Source organism: Oncorhynchus tshawytscha, linkage group LG10 (assembly GCF_018296145.1).
Source record: "Oncorhynchus tshawytscha isolate Ot180627B linkage group LG10, Otsh_v2.0, whole genome shotgun sequence".
Taxonomy (NCBI): domain Eukaryota; kingdom Metazoa; phylum Chordata; class Actinopteri; order Salmoniformes; family Salmonidae; genus Oncorhynchus; species Oncorhynchus tshawytscha.
Genome location: NC_056438.1, coordinates 59,424,282 through 59,449,505, shown reverse-complemented (window position 1 = coordinate 59,449,505; position 25,224 = coordinate 59,424,282). Strand labels below are relative to the sequence as shown.

The 25,224-nt window shown below is 40.3% G+C and overlaps 1 protein-coding gene across 2 annotated transcripts in view; it reads left to right on the top strand.

Moving 5' to 3' along the window:
* LOC112260546 (dipeptidyl aminopeptidase-like protein 6) overlaps positions 1 to 25,224 on the top strand; it is a 123,725-nt gene that overhangs the window by 29,009 nt on the left and 69,492 nt on the right. Inside the window, exon 1 of one of the 2 annotated variants that reach the window (XM_024435739.2) lies at positions 16,172 to 16,462. The exons of the other annotated variant lie outside the window; for it this stretch is intronic. Within the exon in view, the coding sequence (XP_024291507.2) occupies positions 16,415 to 16,462 (48 nt within the window). The 5' untranslated portion in view covers positions 16,172 to 16,414. Of the gene's footprint in view, positions 1 to 16,171; positions 16,463 to 25,224 lie in introns of those variants that run through there. 2 annotated transcript variants of the gene reach the window in all.

Sequence of the window (25,224 nt, the reverse complement as noted above, 5' to 3'; positions counted from 1 at the left end):
TATATATTTTTTTTTTCAAAGCATTCCAGCCGGTGTCTATGCCTCAAGTTACCACCAGCTAAATCTATGACGTTGAGATGCCTATTTCCTCTGTTCCATTTCACTGCGCAATCCACTCTCACAAATCCTGCCAGGCAATTTATAAACTTGATCTCCACTATAAAAAGCATCTAGACATTATCTCCTAGCATTTGGTTTTCAACAGTGGAGATTTGTATAAACCTTGCAGTTTGTCTCTTCGACGCTTGTAACATTGTTTCAATATTCAAATTCGATCTCCAGCTGTCCCATATAAAGAGAATGTGTCTGAATGAGACAGACAGCACATTGAGCTGGTTGTCATAGCAACATACACAACTTTTTGTTCAGTTGACTGGCTAAATCGATACTTGTTGCGAAAACTAAAATGGATGAGTGGAACATTTCTTTTGATCTTTTCGACGGCATGATTATGGATGAATGGGAGAAAGAGTACCCAGGCATACAGATTTGGGGGACACTGCATTGAATGACCTAAAGAAAAGCCGCAATGACGAAAACGCAGTTAAAAATACAAACTGGACTGTGCGGTGCTTCGAGGGCTGGCTAGCAGAGAATAAAAAAGTTGTTGACTTCAAAACTGTCCCTAAGGAAGAGTATAACATCCTACTCTGATAGTTTTATGGAAATGTACCAAATGGGAAGGGGGAACAGTACAGCATAAGTAACTACCTGGCACTCCGGAGTGGGCTCAACCGGTCTCTAAATGACCCACCCATCAGTCGCAGCTGTTGCCTTATGAAGGACACTGAATTTACGATTTCTGGGCAACATCAAACAGCTAAGAAGGCAAGGAAAAGATATATCACAAACAGCCACCCTCCCATCACCGATAAGGATATGGCCCAGCTCTAAAACTCCCAGGCTCTGAATCCCGGTACAACAAGGGGTCTGGTCCAGAAAGTGTGGTTCAACCTCCAGTTACATCTGGGTCAAAGAGGAAAAGAGAGGAACAGAAAACTAAAGCCAACCTCATTCCTTGTAAAAACAGCCGAGAACGGTCTACGGTATGTTGTTCATAGCCTGTTTGTGTTATTTCGAAGTTGCACTCGTAATTAGGCTACTGGAAAACAATGTTATAACAACGCATTCTCTCTCTCAGATACGCCACTCTCGCATATAACGAGGCCTCAAGGAATCATCTGGACCCAAGGGAGAGGGGCAGGGAGTCCAAGAGGAGATTCATGTTTGTCAAGGCTGCGTAACTGATGGTATGGAAGTCAAACGCAGGATATCAGAACGTGGTAAATAGCCATTTAATGAACATAACTACCGGCGTACAAAAATATCAAAACACAGGGGCACAAAAACCCGTAACGCACCAGTACAATGAAGCACACATACTTAACATAAACAATTCCCGACAAGGACATGGGGGAAACAGAGGGAACTTATTCAACATGTAATTGAAACCAGGGGAGTGCGACAACCAGACAAAACAAATGGAACATGAAAAATAGATCGATGATGGCTAGAAGACCGGTGACGTCGACCGCCGAACACCGCCCGAACAAGGAGAGGAACCGACTTCTGTAGAAGTCGTGACAATGTTTGAGCAGCCAGGGAACCCACTATGCCCAGTGGCATCACTGGAGAAATATCTATCGAAATGCCCAGAGAACGCCCTTGCATTTTTATCTCCACCCAAGGAGAGGAGAGTGTATCGGGGACTCAAATCTGATACACATCAGAGCCAATGGGAGTGAACTATCTGGCACTTCTACCCAAGATCTGCAGGGCATCGGGAACAACTACATACACAAATCACAGCATCAGGTCCACGACAGTCCAGAAACTGGCCAATACTGGTCTAGAAGTGAGGGAGATTACGACGCGAAGGTTCGCTACTGGCGTCCCTCACTGACAGACAGAAAACACTGGAGCAACATCCTTGCCGAAAACAAAGAGAAACACTGCAGCATCATCAACACCCAAAAGGCTGAAGCAAGGCAGCAGAAGTAGTAGCACAGATTCAGACAGATATTTCAACCAATGCACCGTCCAGGGGAATGCACAGATAAATGGGACATACAATAAGTAGTTTTGGCTATCTCAGCTGTGGTGGATAACAGAGAATGTATGGTTTCATTTATAAAAATCAACTCAAACGAATGTCGTGGATTGTCTATCTTTTGTCTGAACAGTGTCCTGACGAGTACATTTTCTCTGCCAGACAAAATCGTGCATCATTAGCTCATTGTTATGGATGTATCCAAATAAATCTAACTAGAAAACAGTTACTTTGCTGTTATTCTGGCTGCACTTTTTGATGTGACTGTAAGTTACCGGAGTTGGCTAGCTAGCATGCAAGAGATAAGAACGTTGCCAGCCAGTATGGCAATTGAACATTTAGAACGAATGACTGGGTCGCGTTCATAGTGTCGTGTCTTTCGCTATGCCGGATTAAGTGATATGACATGCTATTCTATAAAATAATTTCTCTGTAATTAATATCACCTGATTGAGCTGATCATGTAAATGTAATTAACTAGAGAGTCGGGCACCACAAAATAATATCTATAGAGCTGTTAAACTCTTAAAGACCTAGTAGTATTTTACATCAATAGCAGTCAATATCAATCGTCACCTTAATTCAGTCTCATCTGAAAGTTGTCAATTCTTAGTTATCTGCACGAACCCTGGCTAACAATTTGAATCAGCAATACAAAATTGGGTTTAATTATTTATTTACTAAATACCTAACTAATCACACAGAATTACACATACACATAATTAAATCATAACTTGATTACAAATTACGTCATAAAGGAAAACGTCCCTAGCGGGCAGAACAGATATGACAGCTTGTTACACAAAAGAAAAGGGGCTGGGTTGAGTGAAGGAGTGGGATGACTGAGGAACAAAGGGAAGAAGCTGGGCTATCGTAAATACAGTATGTTATGCATTCTAAATTACCGCCCATTTGGAAAAGGAAAATGCAATAAATATTTACTCTGAGCCGCGCGCACTTCAGTAGGTTGGTGGTAGATGGAAGGCCGTGTTGCCAAACCGAGTCCTTTGTCCTTTGAAGAATGTCTCTGGTGGTCAATTGGATACGTTGTGGTAACGTCGTTGTGTGGTCGGCGGGATACTCTATCTGTTCCTTCCTAACCTGCGTTTGCAGCTGCGGTTGCTAACTCAATGGCTAGGAGGTATCACTTCTGTAGTGAATAAGAGTTCAAAGTTCATACCATTCGCAACCAAAGCTCACGCTGATTTTGGCTTCGTTCTGTAGTTATTATCTAAACCATTCTGACATAGGACCGTCGTCCTACATCCCCGGAACAGGAAGTTCTATATATAGGAAAGGAGAAAAGGGGTGTGTTTCATAGTTTACAACCTCTGTCTCTTCACGTGGGCGGGCCACTGAGTGAGCAGCCCTATTTTATGAAAACCCACATCTCACATTTTAGAAGCTAAAATCACAATTAATCCCATCACAAATAATTTCATATTCAAACATTTTAAATTGAACAACAATTCCATGTGAATCCAATAACTCTGATGTGTAGACTTTCCACTGTAGAGTTTATGTCATCTTATCATTGATGAGAATGTCTCAGATGACTTCCGAACTGACATCATATTCATTAAGTACCACCGCATATGTTCATTTGGTCGGATTACCAGAATATAGTTAATTTCCCCCCACCTTCTGATGTTCCCAGAATCTCTATGTTAACCAAGGGTTTTGCAAATGTAACCTCAGTAGGGTAGAGAGAGGAAAAAGGGGGGAAGAGGTATTTATGACTGTCATAAACCAGTGACGTCATCGGTGACATGCGTCCCATTTCCGACACGTCCGCTCTGTCCCAATTTACGCCGGAACTTCTACAAACGTGGAAACTGGAGCATTGGTACACTGTGGGAGGCAACCCGTCTGTCTAGAGAGACTATGACGTGTGGATGAATCCTTACTTCACAAAAATGCTGCACTCATAAAGAATGAAATATACCAGAACATGTTTCAGAGTATAAAATTATAATATTCACACTAATAGAAATTCCAGTGTTGTATTGGTAATCCATCTGGAACTGAACATAAAACACCATGGTGATGGAGAAAGACCAGTGTTGTATTGGTAATCCATCTGGAACTGAACATAAAACACCATGGTGATGGAGAAAGACCAGTGTTCCTGTTACACTGTGCATTTTACAACAATTACTGACAATACAATACCAATTCATTTCTATTAAACACATTCAGACCCAAACAGCAACCACTGAGCCTACCTACACTCTGTTTTGGACCATTATTTCATTGTATTCATAAACGGTGAGTGAGAGAGACGACTCTGTCCTATAAGTGTGAAGTACAAGTGAATTCCCCCTGGGAGCTGAAGGAAGAGGGGCACGTACGCATAAAGAATAAACAGCCCAGCCCATGGAGGGTATAGAGCAGCTGTAATGTGGCTGCTGTGTGGTGGGGACGGTTATTGCTGATCTGGACTGAATGGGGAGAGGGAGATAATGGCCCTGGTAAGTGGCTTAGTGCTGATTGTTGTGAAGGAGATGATGCTGAGAGCCTGCATGACTGCTGGGCTGGCTGGCTTGTTCCCATAGACTCCCATAGTGTTGTGTTTTAGCAGCGCTGCAGTGTGTGTCAGCGAGAGATAGAGTGTGTGTGTGTGTGTGTGTGTGTGTGTGCGGCCATCCGTAACTGTCAGACAGTTAGTTCTATCTGATACTGAAGAGTCATCCTGTGTACTGACCCGGCCTGCTTTAGTTTGATAGGGTGTGTCACATTCTAGCCACTACCGGCTAGCTCAACATGGGGTCCTTACAATGACGCCTGTCTACACTTGAGAAAGGAGGGCAGTATCTCTGTGTCTAGCTGAGCTAAGCTAAGCTAGACTGTGTGCACACATACACACTTATGCACACAAACTCAGTTCGTTAATGTGAGGTGTGGGGATTTTATGCTGAATCACTGAGTGTATGATGGCTCTCTCCATGATGGGGTAAGGTGTGTCTCCACTATGGACAGATCTTGAATCAGCTTCACTCAGCCAGTCCATATGTCTGGCTCATACTAACAGCCCTTCCTAACACTCGGAATGAAAACTCGCAAGTTATCCAAAGTGGAAAGAGTATGAAAGGTATGTTTGGCCTCTCTACGTATGAATATGTCCTTGGGGTGAATGAATTACTTTGAAAACTCTGATGTTGGTAGATTTTGATTTGACTGCTGTATAGAGCTTTGTAGATGTATATTCATGGATTTGGGAACGTATTGTTGGACTGAGTTTTGTATTATCTTCATGTATTACCAAGATTGTTTATATATTAGTTGAAGAATGGGTGTTGTGACTTGCTATTCACTGTCTCAGATGGTTCAGACATTTATCAGCGTGATCTATCCTTTGCCCCCATTCAAACCTTTTGAGGTGTTTGTTGCTGCATTCTAACTTTGAGGAAATAGGGCTTTACAACAAATGAGTTTTGGTACACATCAAATAAATGATGAAATGTAAACAAATTTTGCTGCACATTCCAGGAACAAGTTGCATCGTAATGAAAAAGGATTTTTCCCATTCAAGGTAATAGGAGCTGGGAATTTACTGTTGTAAAACAGAAGGCCTAATTGCTGAAATTCACAGCTAGGTTCTGTATAGAGGAGCTAACATAAAAGGAGTCCGACATTGGGAAATATGTGGTCCAAATAACTCTTCTCAGCTTGAAAAGAAAATCAGTATTCAGAAAACCTTTACCTGATGTTTACCAATAGAACAAATAGTTTTTATTTGAATAGTGTTATGCTATATACCGGTAGGCTAGAAAGGACAAAGTTGCTATACCCCAAATAAAGGACACTTACAGCGAAGCATCCCATGAGTTAGTAGTCATGTAAAGTGTATAATAATGGACAAGTTTGGTTCAAATTAAAAGGGACAAAGTGCTGTTTTTTAGACCGATTTGCCTCATGATTTGTCAACTGGTGCACAATTTCTCTGTCCTTCACATCGGAGTGCTGCTGCAGGCTCTTTGCTTGTTTTGACCAATCAGATTCACTGAAATCACATGTCGTGTGGGTCAGGCACAACACACAAAGCGCGCTATCCAATTTCCTTCGGTATTTATTTAGCAAGCAGGGTAACTTTTTGTTTTTTATTGGGGATTTTCAAATGAATAATTTTCCATATTTGACAAATGTTTGAAATGAACTTTTATTTGTAAAAAATAAACAAAAATATGTCTGTTTTGTGGTATCTGTTGTCAACTCCGTCACTGGCTTGTCAGTGACTGAGTGGAGTCAATATTGTTTGGTCAATATTCTGAAAAACTATTTTAATCACTGTTCTGCAACATGCTTTAACAATTGAAGTACACTGAACAAAAATATAAATGCAATATGGAACAATACCAAAGGTTTTACTGAGTTACAGTTCAGGTAAGGAAATCAGCCAATTGAAATAAATTCATTTGGCCCTAATCTATGGATTTCACATGACTGGGAATATAGATATGCATCTGTTGGTCACAGATACCTTTAAAAAAAAAGGTTAACCAGTCAGTGTCTAGAGTGACCACCATTTTCCTCATGCAGTGCGACACATCTCATTTGCATATACGGTGCATTTGGAAAGTATTCAGACACACAGCCTTTTTCCACATGAGTTATTTTACAGCCTTATTATAAAATTGATTAAATTGTCCCCCCCCCCCTCATCAATCTACACACAAAACCCCCTAATAACAAGCAAAGATAGGTTTGTATACATTTTGCACATTTATTAAAAACAAAAAACCGATACCTCTCATAAATACATGTAGTGATGAAGTCAATGTCTCCTCCACTTTGAGTCAGGAGAGATTGACATGCGTATTATTGTTAGCCCTCTGTGTACATCCAAATGCCAGCCGTACTGCCCTGTGCTGCGCCTTTTTGTGGCACCTGACCACACGAATGAACATTAGTCCAGGTGCGACAAAACTAGGGCCTGCCTTGTTGATAGTGCTGTTAAGAAGGTAGAGCAGCGCTTTATTATTGACAGACTTCTCCCCATCTTAGCTGCTGTTGTATCAATATGTTTTGACCATGACAGTTGGTCAGGGGTTATTCAAAGCAGTTTAGTCACCTCATCTTGCTCAATTTCCACATTATTTCTTACAAGATTTAGTTGAGGTTTAGGGTTTAGTGAATGATTTGTGCCAAATACAATGCTTTTAGGTTTTTAGAAATATTTAGGACTAATTTATTCCTTGCCACCCACTCTGAAACTAACTGCAGCTCTTTAAGTGTTGCAGTCATTTCAGTCGCTGTTGTACAGTAGCTGATGTGTATATAGTGTCATCAGCATACATACACACTGGCTTTACTCAGTGTCATACCAGTAACATGTCGTTAGTAAAGATAATGTTTGCTTTATGAATGTTGTTTCATGTTGTAAATCTAGTAAAACATGGCAAAATGTGAATTAAGCCCTGGAGCATTTAATAGTGCTATAAAACAAAACAAAAAGAGGTTTGTAGATTTGTATTATATATTTTTTTAAATCTGTTAGAATTAAACAGGCCTTTAAACACTTCTTGGACAATAATTGTAAAAATGAAATGGCTTTCATGGTGTCTGACAGAGTTTACATAAATTAAGAGGTTTTTCCTTTAGATTGTGTCATAGCTCAATCTTTGGTCTATCAAAATATGTATTTCAAATTTTGTTACTATAAAGACAAATGTTTGTTGAAAAAATGTGATTGTCCTGTCTTTCAAGAATCTCTGAGCTCTAAAATAGCAACATTTTCTCTCTGCCTCATAGCAAAATGTGTCAAATAACATGAGATTAGTTATAGTACTACGCCCCTGCACAACAGACACAAAAACTCTTATATAAATGTAGCAGCCTACAGTATACACCTCAACATTAGCGATCTATTTTTCAGTCTGATCAACTGTAGGCTACTAACAACAGCAGCTGCATTGTCTAGCCAACTATGCACCCTGTTCCTCTGGGCTGGCCAGGGTAAACTAAGCGGTAAGGTTGTATATTTATAGCCCATTTGTTTGTGAGCAAATGTGAATGGGATCATTTGGTTTATATTCAAACTTGGGATGACTAGTTTACATAGACTTTTTCAATTCAAAATGATTAACTGCAATTAATCAATAAACACAATAGCTGACATAGACTGTGAGTAAATGTTTAATTAGGTCTACAGTTGCATTGGGCAGGACTACATGAGGCAATCCTACATAAAGCAAGCTCAGCCCTGTGAGTTTTATTGTCCAATCATGTTGCTTTCTCTGTGTCTGTGTACAGGTAACCTCATGTAGCAGGTGTAAAATAAGCACCTTAAACTACACTAGATCCCCTACATACTGGTCTTGACGAGAAGGAAAAAAACAGTCCGAGGTTCTCTTCTGCACTGTTCAACCAAGTGTCACCAGGTTAACATCCAAAAGCGGAAGTTGTGTGCGTCACAGGCTCTCTTTCCATTTCCCCTGAAAACCGGAACATCTGGTTGTATGAGAGTCTGCACAGGAATATAGGAATCCCTCCTAGTCCTTCTTTAAAATGTAATTCATATGAACAAGTACCAGGTTGATGCAGTTTGACAGGGTTTTCATCATCCCCAAGGCCAGGAGTTTTTTCAGGAGTTAAAAAAAAAACATGTGACCCACCACTCTGGGACATGTGTTTTAGTTTGGTCTGTAGAGAAGAGGAATTGTATAACCAATTGAGAGAACTGAGGATGACAGTGAGAGAGGCTTTCAAAACATAACACACAGTTAAATAATGATTTTTTTTAAAGGATTAAATCTGATATAAATATCATTCTTAGTCTACACAGTTGAATTGGCCTACACCGGATTCTCCTTTATTCCATGCATATCCTACGTTTGTTTCTGTGGTTATCCTTCTTCCTTCCTCTCATTGAACAGTAATTACTGAGGACATTTAGTATGGATGTATTCCTCGTCATGCCCTTGACTCCGCCCCAGGATATATTTAGCTTCCTTTCCCCTTTCACATGGCACGAACCAGGGTCTGTTAAATTGTGTCTTTAGATTGATCAAGAACATTCTCCTCCTTGAGTCTAATTATTTCATCTTATTCCTGAAGTTCTGTACATTCTTCCAGCCTGATCCGAGATTTGTTTGTGCAGGCTTGCCAACTCCTATGGTCATTGTCAGATTTGGCGTGCTATGTTTTTTTTTCTGCTGTAGATAATGTATTAAGTCCTTGACCTGCTTCTGCAAAGCCCCCTGTTACTATTAATTCACATTTTATCGCTGTTCTTGTGCTCACGCCATGCTAGATTACCATGGTAACTACTTGCCAATAAATAGCTTTGATTTTAAAGGTCCTTTGACTTTTTTGTTTGACTCTTTTGTAAGCAGTTAATGAGGATGAATAAAGTTGATGAGGCTCATAAATCTGTTTTATGTCACCATAACAGCATATTCATGAGTCATGATGAAGAGGGTATGGATCAGGGGTGGATTTATTCAGGTGAACGTTGCAGATATTTTGCAAACTGTTAACCTGTGGATACAGATTTCCATGTATCAATGTTGCAGGAAGAAATGTAAGGAATAGAGCTGACACAATGTCTATTCTACCTGAAAGACAAACTTATCTGTTCTACACAGTACATTTCTATCTGATCGTTTTGTAACGTTTCACACTGCTGAACAGGAATTCTTGGTATTTTGCTTCCGAAATACTTGTTCTTGTTATTTGGAGAACCTATTCATGTCTTTAACACACTCAACATAAAAGTCTCAGTGATGTACTGCTGTTTCTTCTGTCATGATTTGTCATGAGTTTTTAAGAGTTTTATTGCCTTCGATATGATTTAACTGTTTTGGTTAATAGTCTGCCTGAAGACAAATTGCAGTAAGTTGCTAAGAGGTCATTTTGGGTAATTTTTGTTTGTCACTAAACTATTCCCAAAAGTTGCTTTGATTAAATATTCATCACAGAGATGGAAGAGATGGCACAACATCTGTCTACTCCTGGTTTTCCCCACACTAGATATGAGAGAAGCATGAGACGAAGAAGACACCAGTGGAGTCATAACATAAGTAAACATGATGCAGACTGGCTCCAAGCCTGTGTTGATTTACCATGGGACTAGAGACCACACATGGGTAAGCAGACACCACTGTTTACAGTGTAAAGCTGCAATCATCAGGCAAACACTTTTCACTCCACAACTGAACACACGCACGCTTTGAAAAGTTCCTTTGTAACTGAAGGGACATCAAACTCATATAAGCCTACCGTACAAAAAGCCATGAAAGTAGCCAAAAGGTTAATGATAGCAATGAAAGTCTCCTTATTAAGATGACCATTGGATATTAACACTGCTGTGTGTGTGTGTGTGTGTGTGTGTGTGTGTGTGTGTGTGTCTCTGTACTCACTGTGTGTGCGTGCACATGTATATGAGTGTGTGTGTATAAGAGACAGACACTCATGGCAAATGAATGATTTCCCTGTGAAACGCCCCTCATGGTAAAAGGGAGATAATGAGGTTGATGAAGGAGCCCTAGACTTGTTAATTACCCCTCTGTAATGACTGGGCGATGAAAAACGACCTTATTCAGACTCTTTTCTAAACTTCTCTCTCTCTCTATCATTATTACATGACAGTTGGAACCACATGTTTTTACAGAACTGAATGGACAACCTTTTAGAATACAGAAAAACTGTGACAAACTATGCCGCTACTCCCCCATCTTGCTAGTTTAACCTTCTCTCTGACTTTACAGCCTTTACAGCCTGTAGAACAGAAGCGCTGTGGATGGGATGGAGGGTTGCTCAGTGCTATGGTAAATTGGAACAGAGAGGCAGCTTAGGCAGGTGTTGTGTGCTGCCAATTGGAAAGTGTAAGTGCATGGTGTGAAAAGCCAAACAGTCAGGAAAGGTCGGTCGGGGGCGGTCAGCGACGGCCAACTGGAGTGATGCCAGAGGGCAAAGGGGGCATGACAGACTATGGACTCTGGCTGGATTGGTCGGACAGCTGGCTTGGTCTTGTGGTTACCCTGGGAACACGTTGTTCCTTCCTGTAGCCACAGTATGGGAACCTTGAGACCCCTCACAACTACCTCATTGATCCACAGAGTCTAATATAGGTAGAGCTTGAAGGCACACAGTGTGTTACATGAGTGGACTGAAGATGTGCAGTGAGTTGGCGAGTTCTTTATGCAGCGATTATTTTGGCCATGAGAACGAGTACACACACGCACCCATGTACACACACCATTAACATACAGGCCAATAGGTCTAATCTTTCCTGAGAGATAGCTCTTAACATTGTTTTAGCCACAGAAATTGTATAGTGTTTTTGGACATAGTTGGTTCAAAGTGGTTGTTGTCTGCAACCTGGATTGTATAAGACAGATACCCTTTGAACTGTAACACCAGTCCAGACACTATAATCCTCCTATTTATGGGATATTACTATAGTGTGTCTTTAGTTTCTACATCCAATAGCAAAAACTGCCTGGGTAATGACTGAGTGGTAATGTACAGTATCTTAACAATGTACATTGAGTTGTCATAGGGTTGTTGAAGTAAATGGTGTTGACCAACATACAGGGGTGTGGCTTCCCTTGGTGATCACTGGAGGGAGCTAGCATACAGGCTGGGGCAGCACTGTGGACGGATGGATCATTGACTGACATGATGGTCAACACAAAGGGAAGGTTCTAGTGCTAAGACCACTATTGTGTTTGTGTCGTTGGACGGAGAGGAAAAATGAATATAAATAAATCATCTAAAATGTCGCTTCAGACAGTCAGTGTGTATGCATGCTCAAACGGCTACAAAAGACTCCACTGAACCACCATTGTTAGATTTCTCCAATTAAATGTGAATGTCTGTCCATTTGCTCTCCGTCTCATGTGGTGCTGAAATCTGCCAGGGAAGCTGTCCATCTCATGTGGTGCTGAAATCTGTCAATGGAGCTGTCCACAGTTGGTTCTGAAAACTGCTGCTCATCACTGGTTCCTGTTTATAAGTGGAGGTATCACATACCCACACATAGCCTACAGATATTCCTCTAGACATCTCCTCTATATGAGACAATGTACCAATATTGGTTTGTTCCTAATTCAAGCTTCCATCACTGAGCCTGGCGTATGTTCCCAGCTCTACTCTACTCAATAGAGGGGTGAGTTTACCATTTCCCCACAGATGACTAGTGCAAGAGGGCAGTCACTCGGCTGAGATTGGCTCTGACCTCTACAGTAATAGGGTATAGGCTTTTCATGATCATGAGAATAGAATCAGTTTAATACAAGTAAGCAGGCATGCAGGCTGAACTACAGATGTATCATCTTAAGGCCAGGCATCACACCCTAATAGGGATCCCCCCCCCCTTAATCATATCACAATCAACTTTTACCAGTTGAATGTGGACACAAATATGATACTTTTTTTGTATTAAAATGTTTCTGAAATATTGTTAAAATATGCAAATTATGTGAAATCATTAAATATGTGCCTATTTTCATATCACACAAATCCATTTTTTCTGGCAGATTTTTAGAATCAGCCTAAATATTGAATTTTGTTAAGACACTCCAGGACCAGATTTATACATAGCAGATTGTGGATAAATATGCTTCAGAGGCTGAGAGAAAATAGCTGGTGTGTGAAACGAGTTTGACTTTCGGGAAAATGGCAGTTAAAGACAAGTACACTGAATTTAGACTGCCAAACATCCATTTAGACCCAATCACCATCTCTTCAAAGTAAGTTACCACATATAGTGTGAGCTTTGAAATTATTAATGTATTTCCATGTTAAGAGGTTACAATTCATGGAATTTTGACTGCCTTTAAAATGCAGATAACACAGAAATGGGCTACATATGCCAGATTAAGGGCATAAAAGTTAAAAGAAACAAGAAAGATAAAGATAAGTGGGAGGCCATGTAACAATGGAGGGCTGTCAAACTATACAGGTCTAAGCTGAGGGAACTTATCCTCTAGTGCAATGCAAAATGAGAGGTTAAAGGAGAGCTCAGGATGCATTAATATATATTTTCATTAACTTTTTTTACTTTTCAAAATACTAATATTAATGGACCAAAATACCAATAAATCCTAAAATTGATAAGTAGATGCCGAGCAATAATTTTAGCCTGAGGTGCCTGGCCTCCGTTTAAAGGAGAACTTTCCTGCAATGCCGCCAGAGATGTTTAACTTGTAGTGTATTTGTGGTTTAAAAAGTCTTCTGAAGTTTGTAATTTCCACATTTGAAATTTCAGACTTGATTTTCCTTTTATGAAAAATGGATCAACCCCTACAAAAAATGTCAATTTAATTATAATCCATATAATAATTCACATTTCCTGTTGGTGAAGGATTATGTCCTGCTGTAGCAAGGAGGATCACATTGAGATCCTACCTACATCTGTAAGATCTCCTTTTGAACAAGGTGTATACTGGCATAGAGATAAGGTATCTCTATGGAGTTTACAGAGTGCTTGAGATGCAGGCAGCCCCAGTAAAAACAGAGTGTCTGATGGGAAGGAATGGGAACTATTTATACTACATGTGGGAGTAGTATTATGTAACATCACTTCTTAAGGGGCTGCATGGCCACACTTTCTTTTCAGAGACTCGACTTACTGTAGATGAAAGCTCTGTAGAATGGTATTCATTGTGGGTGTTTATTGTGAGTATTTCATATATAAATTATACTAATTAAATTATATTGCCATGTATGCATATGGGAGGGGATGCCTACACTGCTTACTAATTAGTACAAACATCATTACAATTATTATGTTTTTTCTCTGTGGTCTTGAAGAGTAAACAGGTGTTTATTGATTGATTTGAGAGGTGTAATCCATTCAAGGCTCCTCTATTTTTAGAGACCCATGGTCTTTGTCTGCATAACTAACTGCATAACTGCATAAATAACAAGGAGAAATGATAATGGTCCCCAAAACGAACCCCCATTTGTTAGACCTATCACTGTGAGTCCATTACTCTCTGGCCTTCCTCTGAATGGGGGCTTCAACAAAGGGACCACCGGATCATTGAATCATCATCAAGAATACCTTGGTCAATGGTCAGAATCACAAAAATATATCTTGGCCAATCAGAATGCAGCAGTAACCCCCCTGGAGGCCATATTAACTAGACTAAATTACCTGTATGTTTGCTGTTATCTCTTTGTTGCTAGGCAACAGTGACTAGGGTCTGGTTTCAAGGACAAACTCTTTACGCATAGAGAGACTATGTCAATGCTTGTGTCCTTATCTGCTTAAAAATAAAAATAGTAGCTAGCAAGATGGAGACCTCACAGAGGTTATTTTTAATGATTGCATTTCGCAAGTGGCTAGTTTGCATCAACTACCTTAACTCAAAAACACTGCAAAGGTTTTGCCTGCAAAATGTTGTTTTGAGTCGTGACGTTCTGGCATGTCTGCCTCGTTATTTTTTTGGGAGAGCTGCTTGTTTGAAGAGGACACACCGGAATATTTTCATTATCAAAGTTTTCTGCTGCCTAGGGTGACATTTTCGAGACTGTAATTGAGGTGTCCGCTGCGCTTACCTTCAGCATCTCTCTCAAGAGGTGAGGATATGTGCTCCCTCAACCTGCTGATAGAGTATATGGTTATCAATTAAATCAGCACACAATGTTATTTACCAGACCATTGGACTACATCATTGTTAGTTTATAAAGTGAGGAAAAGTCAAGAGCTCCAATCTTATAAACTTGCTGCTTACCAAATTATGCAGCACCAGTGGCTCATAATCTATAGTTGTAATGATTGCATGAGGAACTGGAGAAACTTTAAATGAGGATAATAGGCTAAATCTACCGCACACCCAAAACCCATTATTGAAGGTTCTGGAGATAAAATGCCCAACAGGAGAAACAGGAAAAATTCTCTGCACACTTCCGGTCACAACCTAATTTATTTTAATAATATCTAAGCTTTCGTCAGTCGACCTTCATCAGAGCAAGCTGAAAGCTTACAGTAGCTACTATTAAAATAAATGTGGATCTGACTAGAAGTGTGCAGAGACGCTTTCAAGTTTTTCCAGTAATGAATAGAGGAGAACCTGAAAAGCATAAACACTAATAACCAAGATCATGTAAGAACTCACATTCTCATTCTTGAAACTTGAATCACCTTCCCCAGCAATGCAGACCCGTGTTTCTATGTGAGCGTGTGTCCATGCGCGCCATTGCTGGCAATAGGGCTGGGGTGCCGGCTGCTCAAAGTGAGCTGAATAGGTAGACACATCAGGTCTCAGAGCGGAAGGTTCCTCAGTCCTCACAGCTCATTGTGCAGTGGGGAGGAGGAGAGGGCTGGATTGGCAGACTTCTAAAATTAGGCTCTGTGGTTGAAGGACAGAACCGTGTGCTCCCATGGGTACCGTGGAGGCACAGGGACTCCAGGACAATATAGAGGGCAGAACGTGGTTCAACATGAATTAGCCTTGAGCAAGACCTGTAAGCGTTAGGAGGGAGAAAAGCAGGAGAGGGGTAGGAACAGTGCCAACATTAATTAACAATGTCAATGTGATCAAAATGTAAGGATTGTCTAATTAGTTGGGCTTAATTGTGTTACAGAAACTAAATGAGAGGTTTTAAGACAGACAAATGTATAACTTTTTTAAAGAAAGTGCATTGATGGTGTTTCTAAGTTTTGTGGGTGTGTAGTATAATTTATTTTTATTTTTATGCATGTTTGTAATTCTTGCTTTCTATTCCAACCCTATTTGCATAGTTGCCTCAGTTGGAGAACACCTTGTGTAGTTGCAGTGTAGATGAATCTTTAGTTCAGTGCAAAATATTTAATTATTCATAAAGTAAAATAAAAGATCAGCAAAACATGACCTAAGAAATCTGACTGACAACTATTTCACTTTTACCTTCACGTTTGATCTACCATATTATTACTGTAGGAGGATATTCAAAATGCATTTTTATTACACTTTTTGGGGTCAAGTTTCAACAGTCATCTGCAGCAACACTGGTGCTGAAGTGGTCAGAGAACTGGTTGAACATCAGATGTGATGATGATGGTGATAATAATAACAATAATAATGGAGAAAGCTGAATTGCTCGACCACCCACCAAATGTCACTTTCTCTGTGCTGAAGCAACTGCCAGTGCCATATGCAGTCAGCTGCAGCAATGATTGCTTTACCAAATTATAGTCGTTGTCAAAACAAGAAAAGGCGTCCGTCCGTGTGACATCTCGGGGATTGGTGTGAAGTTGAGCGCTCTCTCCCTCTCTTTTCTCTCTCTCTCTTTTCTCTCTTTTCTCTCTCTCTCTCTTCTCTCTCTCGCTCTCTCTCTGCATTGAAATGTAAAGCACGGTACGGTTCGCAGCACTCCGCACCTGTCTGTTCAGGACTTGACAGCTGTGATCTCTACGCTGTGTAGTTAGTTATCATGACTACTCCCAAGGAGCCAAATGCGACTCAAAAGCAAGAAGAGCAGGTATGGAATGTTTTACTAGTGTATTGGTTATTCATAAATCCTAGACAAATATGTTAATAAACTATTTAAAATACATTTTAAGAAACTGCACCGTTTATTCAAGACATGGTCAGGATAATCTACAGATGTTTGCTGACAGTGAGGGCTGGGTCTGATCCTTTTCTCTGCTCACTGACAGACATTTTATAGCTTAATAGATGTATTTATTTCACCTAACATTAGCGAATATCTTGTCATGCAGACATCGGGAGCTATTCAAGCTTTCTTCTGTCTTTACAGTTTACATTTGAGTCATTTAGCAGATTCTCTTATCCACAGCAACTTACAGTAGTGAATGCATACATGTTTTTCTCTTTTCTCACAGTAGTCTGCATGTTGAGTTGTATACAATGCCATGAGAATAATTACTGAAGCTTTTCTAATTTCTGTTAAAAAAAGGACAAAAAAGAAACACAATCTTACCCAACCTGATGTTAATATGTTGCTGGTCATTGACGTCAATGTTCACTTTTAAGACATGCAACATCCTCATCAGTTAACATTTGCATGGACCATTGTCGACAAATGAGATATTTATGTATAACTTGAGGGTTTTTGTTGGTGGTGGGTGAGTAAGGGCCGTGGCTCATGGCGGAGTCATTGTGTATATAGGCAAAACTTTGGAACTTCTGTTTGAATATTTGATGGGTTTTTAATGTGGAAAATATGAGTGAGCATCCTGTATATTGTATACTTGTCAAGATCAATAAAGAACAATTCTTGATTTGTTGCTTATAGACAACAGGATATCAGTGTGAAAAATGTTTCAAGACCCATGGCAATCGCTCTCTGTGACCTTAAAGACCATCTTGCAAGTTAAATTTGGTTAAATACTTCTAATTAAAATGTAATATACAGCCCTTGTAGATGGCAATGCAATATACATTTATTTGTTTCTTCCATTTTCCCACCTGGGCTGCTAGAAAAAAAAATGTGTGTGACGCATATGCACTAGTAAGCAACACCCCCTCAAGTGCATGACGAAGCCTGTGATTTTGCCTATTTGTTCAGGTGAAGACCGTGCAGACGGCTCTGGCTAGCTAGCAGTGATTCTGATTTAGGTTTTAAGACAAGACCTCTGGGTAGTTCTGAATGGATATTTCCGTAATGTGTCGGCACTGATAATATGTTCCTGGATGGGATTAACATGTGTGCTGAGTAGGTTCAGCAGAAAATCTCATGAACACAATCACATTTCAGAGTGTTTGATTGATGAAGGGATGAAATTCTGTCTGGAGATTAGTCTACATTACATATGTCCCCAATTTCCCATCAGATAGTGTTAATTGAACTTCTTTTCAATATTCTTGTGAGTTTCTGTATCGTAGACTTAACCAGAGGTGAAATAATACCTGAACTAAATAAGTGTTTGACACAAACTCTTTCTCTGTAGCTGCCGGAATGCAAATTGGAAGTCAAAGGAACATCTTGCTAATAGTCTTTCGATTTGTGCTGGATCCTTCAAAGATCAGCCAGTGTGGGGAGTCTCCAGATGTACTGTATCTATCTCTTCAGAGGTTGTGCCCAACACTCGCTGAACATTCCGGTTATCAAGACTCAAGAGAAAGGTCAAAGTCTGTTGTCAGGGTGATAGTTTTCTCCTGTTCTAATGAATACTCCAGGCTTGCTGGCTATTTGTATTCTCAACTGGAATATTCAGCAAGCTTAAAAAGGATTAGACTTTACAAATAAATAATAGGCTATTTAGTATTTATTAGGATCCTCATTAGCTGCTGCCAAGGCAGGATTAAAACAATTTCATCAAAACACAACAGCCTACATAATAAATAAAACAATATATCATACAAAACATTATTACTATATTAAACTACAACACTACAGTACTACAATATTGCTGTGTGTGTGGAGAGAGTGCGTGTGTGTGTGTATGTGTGTGTGTATCCGTGTTCTACTGTGAGGTTTTATGTTTTTGAAATGTGATTTTACTGCTCACTTGAGTTACTTGATGTGGAAGAGAGTTCCATGTGATCATGGCTGTATGGCTGTATGCGTTTTCCAGCATCTGTTCTGGATATAGGAACCGTGAAGAGACCGCTTGAGGCATGTCTTGTGGGGTATGTATGGGTGTCTGAGCTGTGTGTTAGCTGTTTGAACAGACAGTTTGGTGCATTCAACATGTCAATACCTCTCACAAAGACAAGTAGTGATGCAGTCAATCTCTCTACTTTGAGCCAGTATTAAAGGCCAGCGGAGCTGCTCTGTTCTGGGACAACTGTAACTTCCCTCTGTCCTTAGTGGCACTTGACCATATAACTGGGTAGTAGTCCAAGTGTGATCAAACAAGGGCCTGTAGGACTTCAGAGCAGTGCTTTATCACAGACAGACCTCTCCCCATCTTAGCTTCCTTTGCATCAATATGTTTTGAACATGTCGGTTTACAATCTAGGGTTACACCAAGCAGTTTAGTCTACTCTAGCTGCTCGATTGGCAGATTATTCATTATAAGATTTACTTGAGGTTTCAGGGTTAGCAAATGATTTGTCCCAAATACAATGCTTTTCGCTTTTGATTATATTTAGGACTAGCTTATTACTTGCCATCCATTCTAAAACTGTCTGCAGCTCTTTGTTATTGAACTCCATAGATGTCTCTTTGTTCAGCTACATAACATTGCTGTCCTTTTCTGTTCTTTCTCTCGTAACTTCTTCAAACTCTGTAAGGTCTGAAATCTGGATGGTACTTTACATTTGAATCATTTAAAGGCAGTGGATGGAGTAAGGGTGATAGACTAGATCAATTCGTCACTGGCTAGCCATATCAGCTCTGTGCTGCATAGCTACCCGCCAATATTCCCATGAATCCTAAATAGTAGCTAGCTAGTTAACACTGGTGCTAGGTGCATTTTTGTTTCTGAAATCATATCAGAGAATGAACACACACACACATACACACACACACAGAGATAAATGTGTGTGTGCAGTGTATTAGCCCTTTCTACTGCCAAACATACAGTTGCTATTCTCATCTCATCATACCTTTGCAGATGCAGAGGCATAGAGCGTATTTATACCTCCCACTCACTCTCCTCTGAAACCATGCTACCTTGTCTTCAAACAACGCCCTCTCTTGTTTTTGGATGCAAATATTGGTAATTGTTGTGTCGCAGAAATCATTTTTACAATTTGGCATCGTCCTGATCTATGCCAGACTTCTATGGTGAAGTTGGCTAACCTTTAGCCAAAATATGATAGCTGCCTCTCTGTGCCTTCTGTCTGTTGGCCTGTGCAGGTGGCTGGGCAAGGATAACCTTCTCAATACAGTGCATTCGGAAAGTCTTCAGACCCATTGACTTTTCCCACATTTTGTTATGTTAGTCTTATTCTAAAATGGATAAGAAATACATCAATCACCATCAATCTAAACACAATATCCCATAATGACAAAGCAAAAACAGGTATTTAGAAACACAGTGGCCTCCATCATTCTTAAATGGAAGAAGATTGGAACCACCAAGACTCTTCCTAGAGCTGACTGCCCGGCCAAACTGAGCAATCGGGGGAGGAGGGCCTGGGTCAGGGAGGTGACCAAGAACACGATGGTCACTCTGACAGAGCTCCAGAGTTCCTCTGTGGAGATGGAAGAACCTTCCAGAGGGACAAACATCTCTGCAGCACTCCACCAATCAGGCCTTTATGGTAGAGTGGCCAGACCGAAGCCACTCCTCAGTAAAAGGCACATGACAGCCCCCTTGGAGTTTTCCAAAAGTCAGCTAAATGACTCTAAGACCATGAGAAACAAGATTATCTGGTCTGATGAATTCAAAATTGAACTCTTTGGCCTGAATGCCAAGCATCACGTCTGGAGGAAACCTGGCACCATCCCTACGGTGAAGCATGATGGTGACAGCAGCATCCTCTGGAGATGTTTTTCAGCGGCAGAGACTAGTCAGGATTTAGGGAAAGATGAACGGATTAAAGTACAGAGAGATCCTTGATGAAAACCTGATCCAGAGTGCTCAGGACCTCAGACTGGGGCGAAGGTTCACTTTTCAACAGGACAACGACCCTAAGCACACAGCCAAGACAACGCAGCAGTGGCTTTGGGACAAGTCTCTGAATGTCCTTGAGTGGCCCAGCCAAAGCCTAGACTTGAACCCGATCGAACATCTCTGGAGAGAGCTGAAAATAGCTGTGCAGTGACACTTCCCATCCAACCTGACAGAGCTTGAGAGGATCTGAAGAGAAGAATGGGAGAAACTCCCCAAATACAGCTGTGCCAAGCTTGTAGCATCCTACCCAAGAAGACTCGAGGCTGTAATCGCTGCCAAAGGTGCTTCAACAAAGTATTAAGTAAAGTGTCTGAATACTTATGTAAATGTGATATTTCAGTTTTTAATTTGTAATAAATTAGGGAGAAAAAAATTGACAACCCTGTTTTTGTTTGTCATTATGGGGTATTGTGTAGATTGATGAGGGGGGAAAACAATTTAATCCATTTTAGACTAAGCTTGTAACCTAACAAAATAATGATTTATAGTAAGGTGTCCTTTTTAGAACCTGATTATAATCCAGCTGAGCCCTTATGTTGCCCTAAAGTGGCTCAGAACCACTCCTCAGGTTTACTGTTCATTAATTGTACCCTCAAGTTCTGTCCCATACACTCCTAAGCTTTTGATTATCAACTTCCTGCCATATATCAATCTGTTTTGATGTTGGGAAGAATGCAGTCTTGTCTGATAGTTTTCACAGGGGCTTTCATTTGAAAAATAATAGTATATGAAGTTAGAGAGGTAAAGTTACCCCTGAAGATACAATGTAGCGCTGCTGCCTCCCCTTAAAGCCGGAGTCAGTAATGGTGAAACTGCTACGTCCGTTTGCGATATTTCAACAAAGAAATGACTTCAAACAATATTATTTGTTCCATTGAAATCATTGCACATTATTGCATGTGCAATAGAACAGCTGAATGTCTTTTTTTACACATTGTTGAATGCTCCTCCCGTTTCATAAACAAAACAAAAACAATAACAAATGTACTGGGGCCCACCGTAGTACTGTTTGTTTCCTCTAATGTGGATTCCAGATTTAAGGTTTCCAGTACACTTTGAAGAGTCACTCATCTTTCTCTTCACAAAGGTCATTATTGTCATATTAGATTTTCAATCACATTAAAATGTGTAGTAGATAGAAGATGTATTCATGTTTGGTCCCAAACAATTAAAGGTCTGCTCCAAAAAGACCAAACAACAAAGTGATGCGTACACTGAGTATACAAAACATTTAGAACACCTGCTCTTTCCATGACATAGACTGACCAGTTGAATACAGGTGAAAACTATGATCCCTTAATTGATGTCTCTTGTTAAATCCACTTCAATCAGTGCGGCTGAAGGGTAGGAGACAGGTTGAAGAAAGATTTTTATTCCATGAGACAATTGAGACATGGATTGTGTATGCGTGCCATTCAGAGGGTGAATGGGCAAGACAATATTTAAGTGCGATTGAACAGGGTATGTTAGTAGGTGTCACTTGTACCGGTTTGTGTCAAGAACTGCAGCTCTGCTGTTTTTTTCATGCTCAACAGTTTCCTGTGTGTATTAAGAATGGTCCACCACCTAAAAGACATCCAGCCTACTTGACACAACTGTGGGAAGCATTGGAGTCAACATGGGCCATCATCTCTGTGGAACACTTTCAACACCTTTTAGAGTCCATGCCCTGACAAATTGAGTCTCTTCTGAGGGCAAAAGGGGTGGTGCAACTCAATATTAGGAAGATGTTCCTAATGTTTGGCGTAGTGTAGCCTAGTGTAGCTCCGAAGAAAAGCCCAAATGTCAATCTTCTCCTTATTCTTTACAATTCACTGGCCCTGTCTGACTCTTTAGATGATGTAAAATACCTTTTAGTCCAGTTGAAGTTCTTGAGACGACATTCTGGTGTTATCAGTGGTACTCAGTGGTGTTATCAGTGGCACCCAGTGGTGTTACCAGTGGCACTCAGTGGTGTTACCAGTGGCACTCAGTGGTGTTACCAGTGGCACTCAGTGGTGTTACCAGTGGCACTCAGAGCTGTTACCAGTGGCACTCAGTGCTGTTACCAGTGGCACTCAGTGCTGCTACCAGTGGCACTCAGTGCTGCTACCAGTGGCACTCAGTGCTGCTACCAGTGGCAAGCAGTGCTGCTACCAGTGGCAAGCAGTGCTGCTACCAGTGGCAATCAGTGCTGCTACCAGTGGCACTCAGTGCTGCTACCAGTGGCACTCAGTGCTGCTACCAGTGGCACTCAGTGCTGTTACCAGTGGCACTCAGTGCTGCTACCAGTGGCACTCAGTGCTGCTACCAGTGGCACTCAGTGCTGCTACCAATGGCACTCAGTAGTGTTATCAGTGGCACTAAGTGGTGTTACCAGTGGCCTCACTTTTAAGCCGCAAGATTTCTCTTTCTAAAGCTTTACCTTTTATTATCTGATAAGACTATAATGTGTGTGCCCTCAAACGTGTTCATTGTTACCTCTTCTCAAGTACATCAAGGTGATGCCTTATAACATCTTTATCCCCCAATGCTCATTGAGAAGTGTGTTGCGTCCTACACATTTGCAAAGATGAATTACCCAGATGATTAATTTATTGATCTTGATTATTATACATTCCATAGAGAGCATGGTAGATTCCTCTCTGTCTACATAGCAATAAGCTTTTAGAAAGTTCATCCAGCAAATCCATACACTTTCAGTTATGCCCAAACAGCCAAGCTGTGTATCACATAGTTACCTCTGAGCAAACGTTGCCCCTCCCCCTAACATGCCTCACCCTAGAATGTAATTAAATCTCTAAGTTGTGGAAATCAGCATTTGTCCTACCTCATTTGAAAGGAGGCGATCCCACTCTATTGAATAACTATTGGCCCATATCTAAATAGTCTGTTCTGGCAAAGGTATTGAAGTCCCTAGTCAATAAGCAGCTTAAGGTCTACCTTCAGGAAAATTATATTGTGAGTGGTATGCAATCAGATTTCAGGTTTAGCCGCAGAACTGTCACAACAACTTTGAAGGTTTTGAATGATATTCACTCTGCTTTGGATAAGAAACTGCATTTTATATCTGTATTCATAGACTTGCCAAAGGCGTTTGACACTGTGGTCGGTACTGTCTTGGTGTAGAGATTGGAGTGTATTCAGATTAATGTTCATGCTCTAGAGTGGTTTGTGAACTACCTGTCATATTGAACCCAGTGTGTTAAGGCAGGTGGTTGTATGTCGGACATTGTAGAGTTGTGCTCGGGTGTGCCTCAAGGATACATTTTAGGTCCCCTTCTATTTATTCTCTATGGGAGACTATTGAGACAGATTATTTTCATGTAGATGACACTGTTCTCTATTCAGCTGGCAGCAGTTTGACTTCAACTTTTTGAAAAGAATCAAACAGCTTTTAACGTAGTTTAACTAAATTTGTATGATTTAATCTTGTTCGGAATTCCTCTAAAACAAAATGTATGGTATTTTCCAATACTAAACACTCTGAAAACCATGTAATTACCTTGGAAGGACATTCAATAGAGAAAGTCAAAACTTCACAAATATCTGGTAATTTGTTTAAAATTCTACACTGAAGGCTCTTGACTCTGTATCTTCGTTTTTGTCTTCGTTTTCGTTTGTACCCTTTGTTTTGTCACCAATCAGAGATGTCTAACTCTCCATTGTGATCTCTATAGTGCTCTCTGGTGGACATTACTAGCAACAAGCGGGCTCAAGCACTGTTAGATTCTTATTTATAAGGCCATTTTAGGAAAACTGCCATTTTGTCTATCCTCTGTTCTAGCTCAAAACACGTTCAAGTTCAGATCTCAATCTTGGGTTGTGCTAACAGTCCCAAAAATGTTTACAGAGCACAGATAAAGGTCATTTCATTATTCAGCCCCCAGAATTCCCTCCAAAACAACCCAAAACTCTAGAACCTGGTGTTCAAAGTTCAAGGGACAAATAGATGAACAGGTTGTTTAGGTATGTAGTTGTTTCTAATTGTCACCCAATGTTATTAGTTTGCATTGCCTTATGTAAGAAATCATGTTCAGTGGTGGAAAAAGTACCTTGATAGAAAATGACTCAAGTAAAAATGAAAGTCACCCAGTAAAATACTACTTGATTAAAAGTATTTGGTTTTAAATATAATTATCAAAAAGTAAATGTAATTGCTAAAATATACTTAAGTATCCAAGTAAAAATCAGTTGAAATTCCTTATATTAAGCAAACCAGAAGGCACCATTTTCTTGTTTTGTTTTTATTGACGGATAGCCAGCGTCACACGCCAACACTCACACATAAAGTGTAGTGAGTCTGCCAGATCAGAGGCAGTAGGGATGAATAGGGATGTTCTTTTGATAGAATGCCTTGCAAAAGTGTTCATCCCCCTTGGCATTTTAACCTATTTTGTTGCATTACAACCTGTAATGTAAATGGATTTTTATTTGGATTTTATGTAATGGACATACACAAAATAGTCCAAATTGGTGAAGTGAAATGAAAAATAGAAAAAAAAGAAAAGTGGTGCGTGCATATGTATTCACCCCCTTTGCAATGAAGCCCCTAAATAAGATCTGGTGCAACCAATTACCTTCAGAAGTCACATATTTAGATTGCACACAGGTAGACTTTATTTAACTAAGTGTCGCATGATCTCAGTATTTATACACCTGTTCTGAAAGGGCCCAGAGTCTGCAACACCGCTAAGCAAGGGGCACCACCAACAAGCGGTACCATGAAGACCAA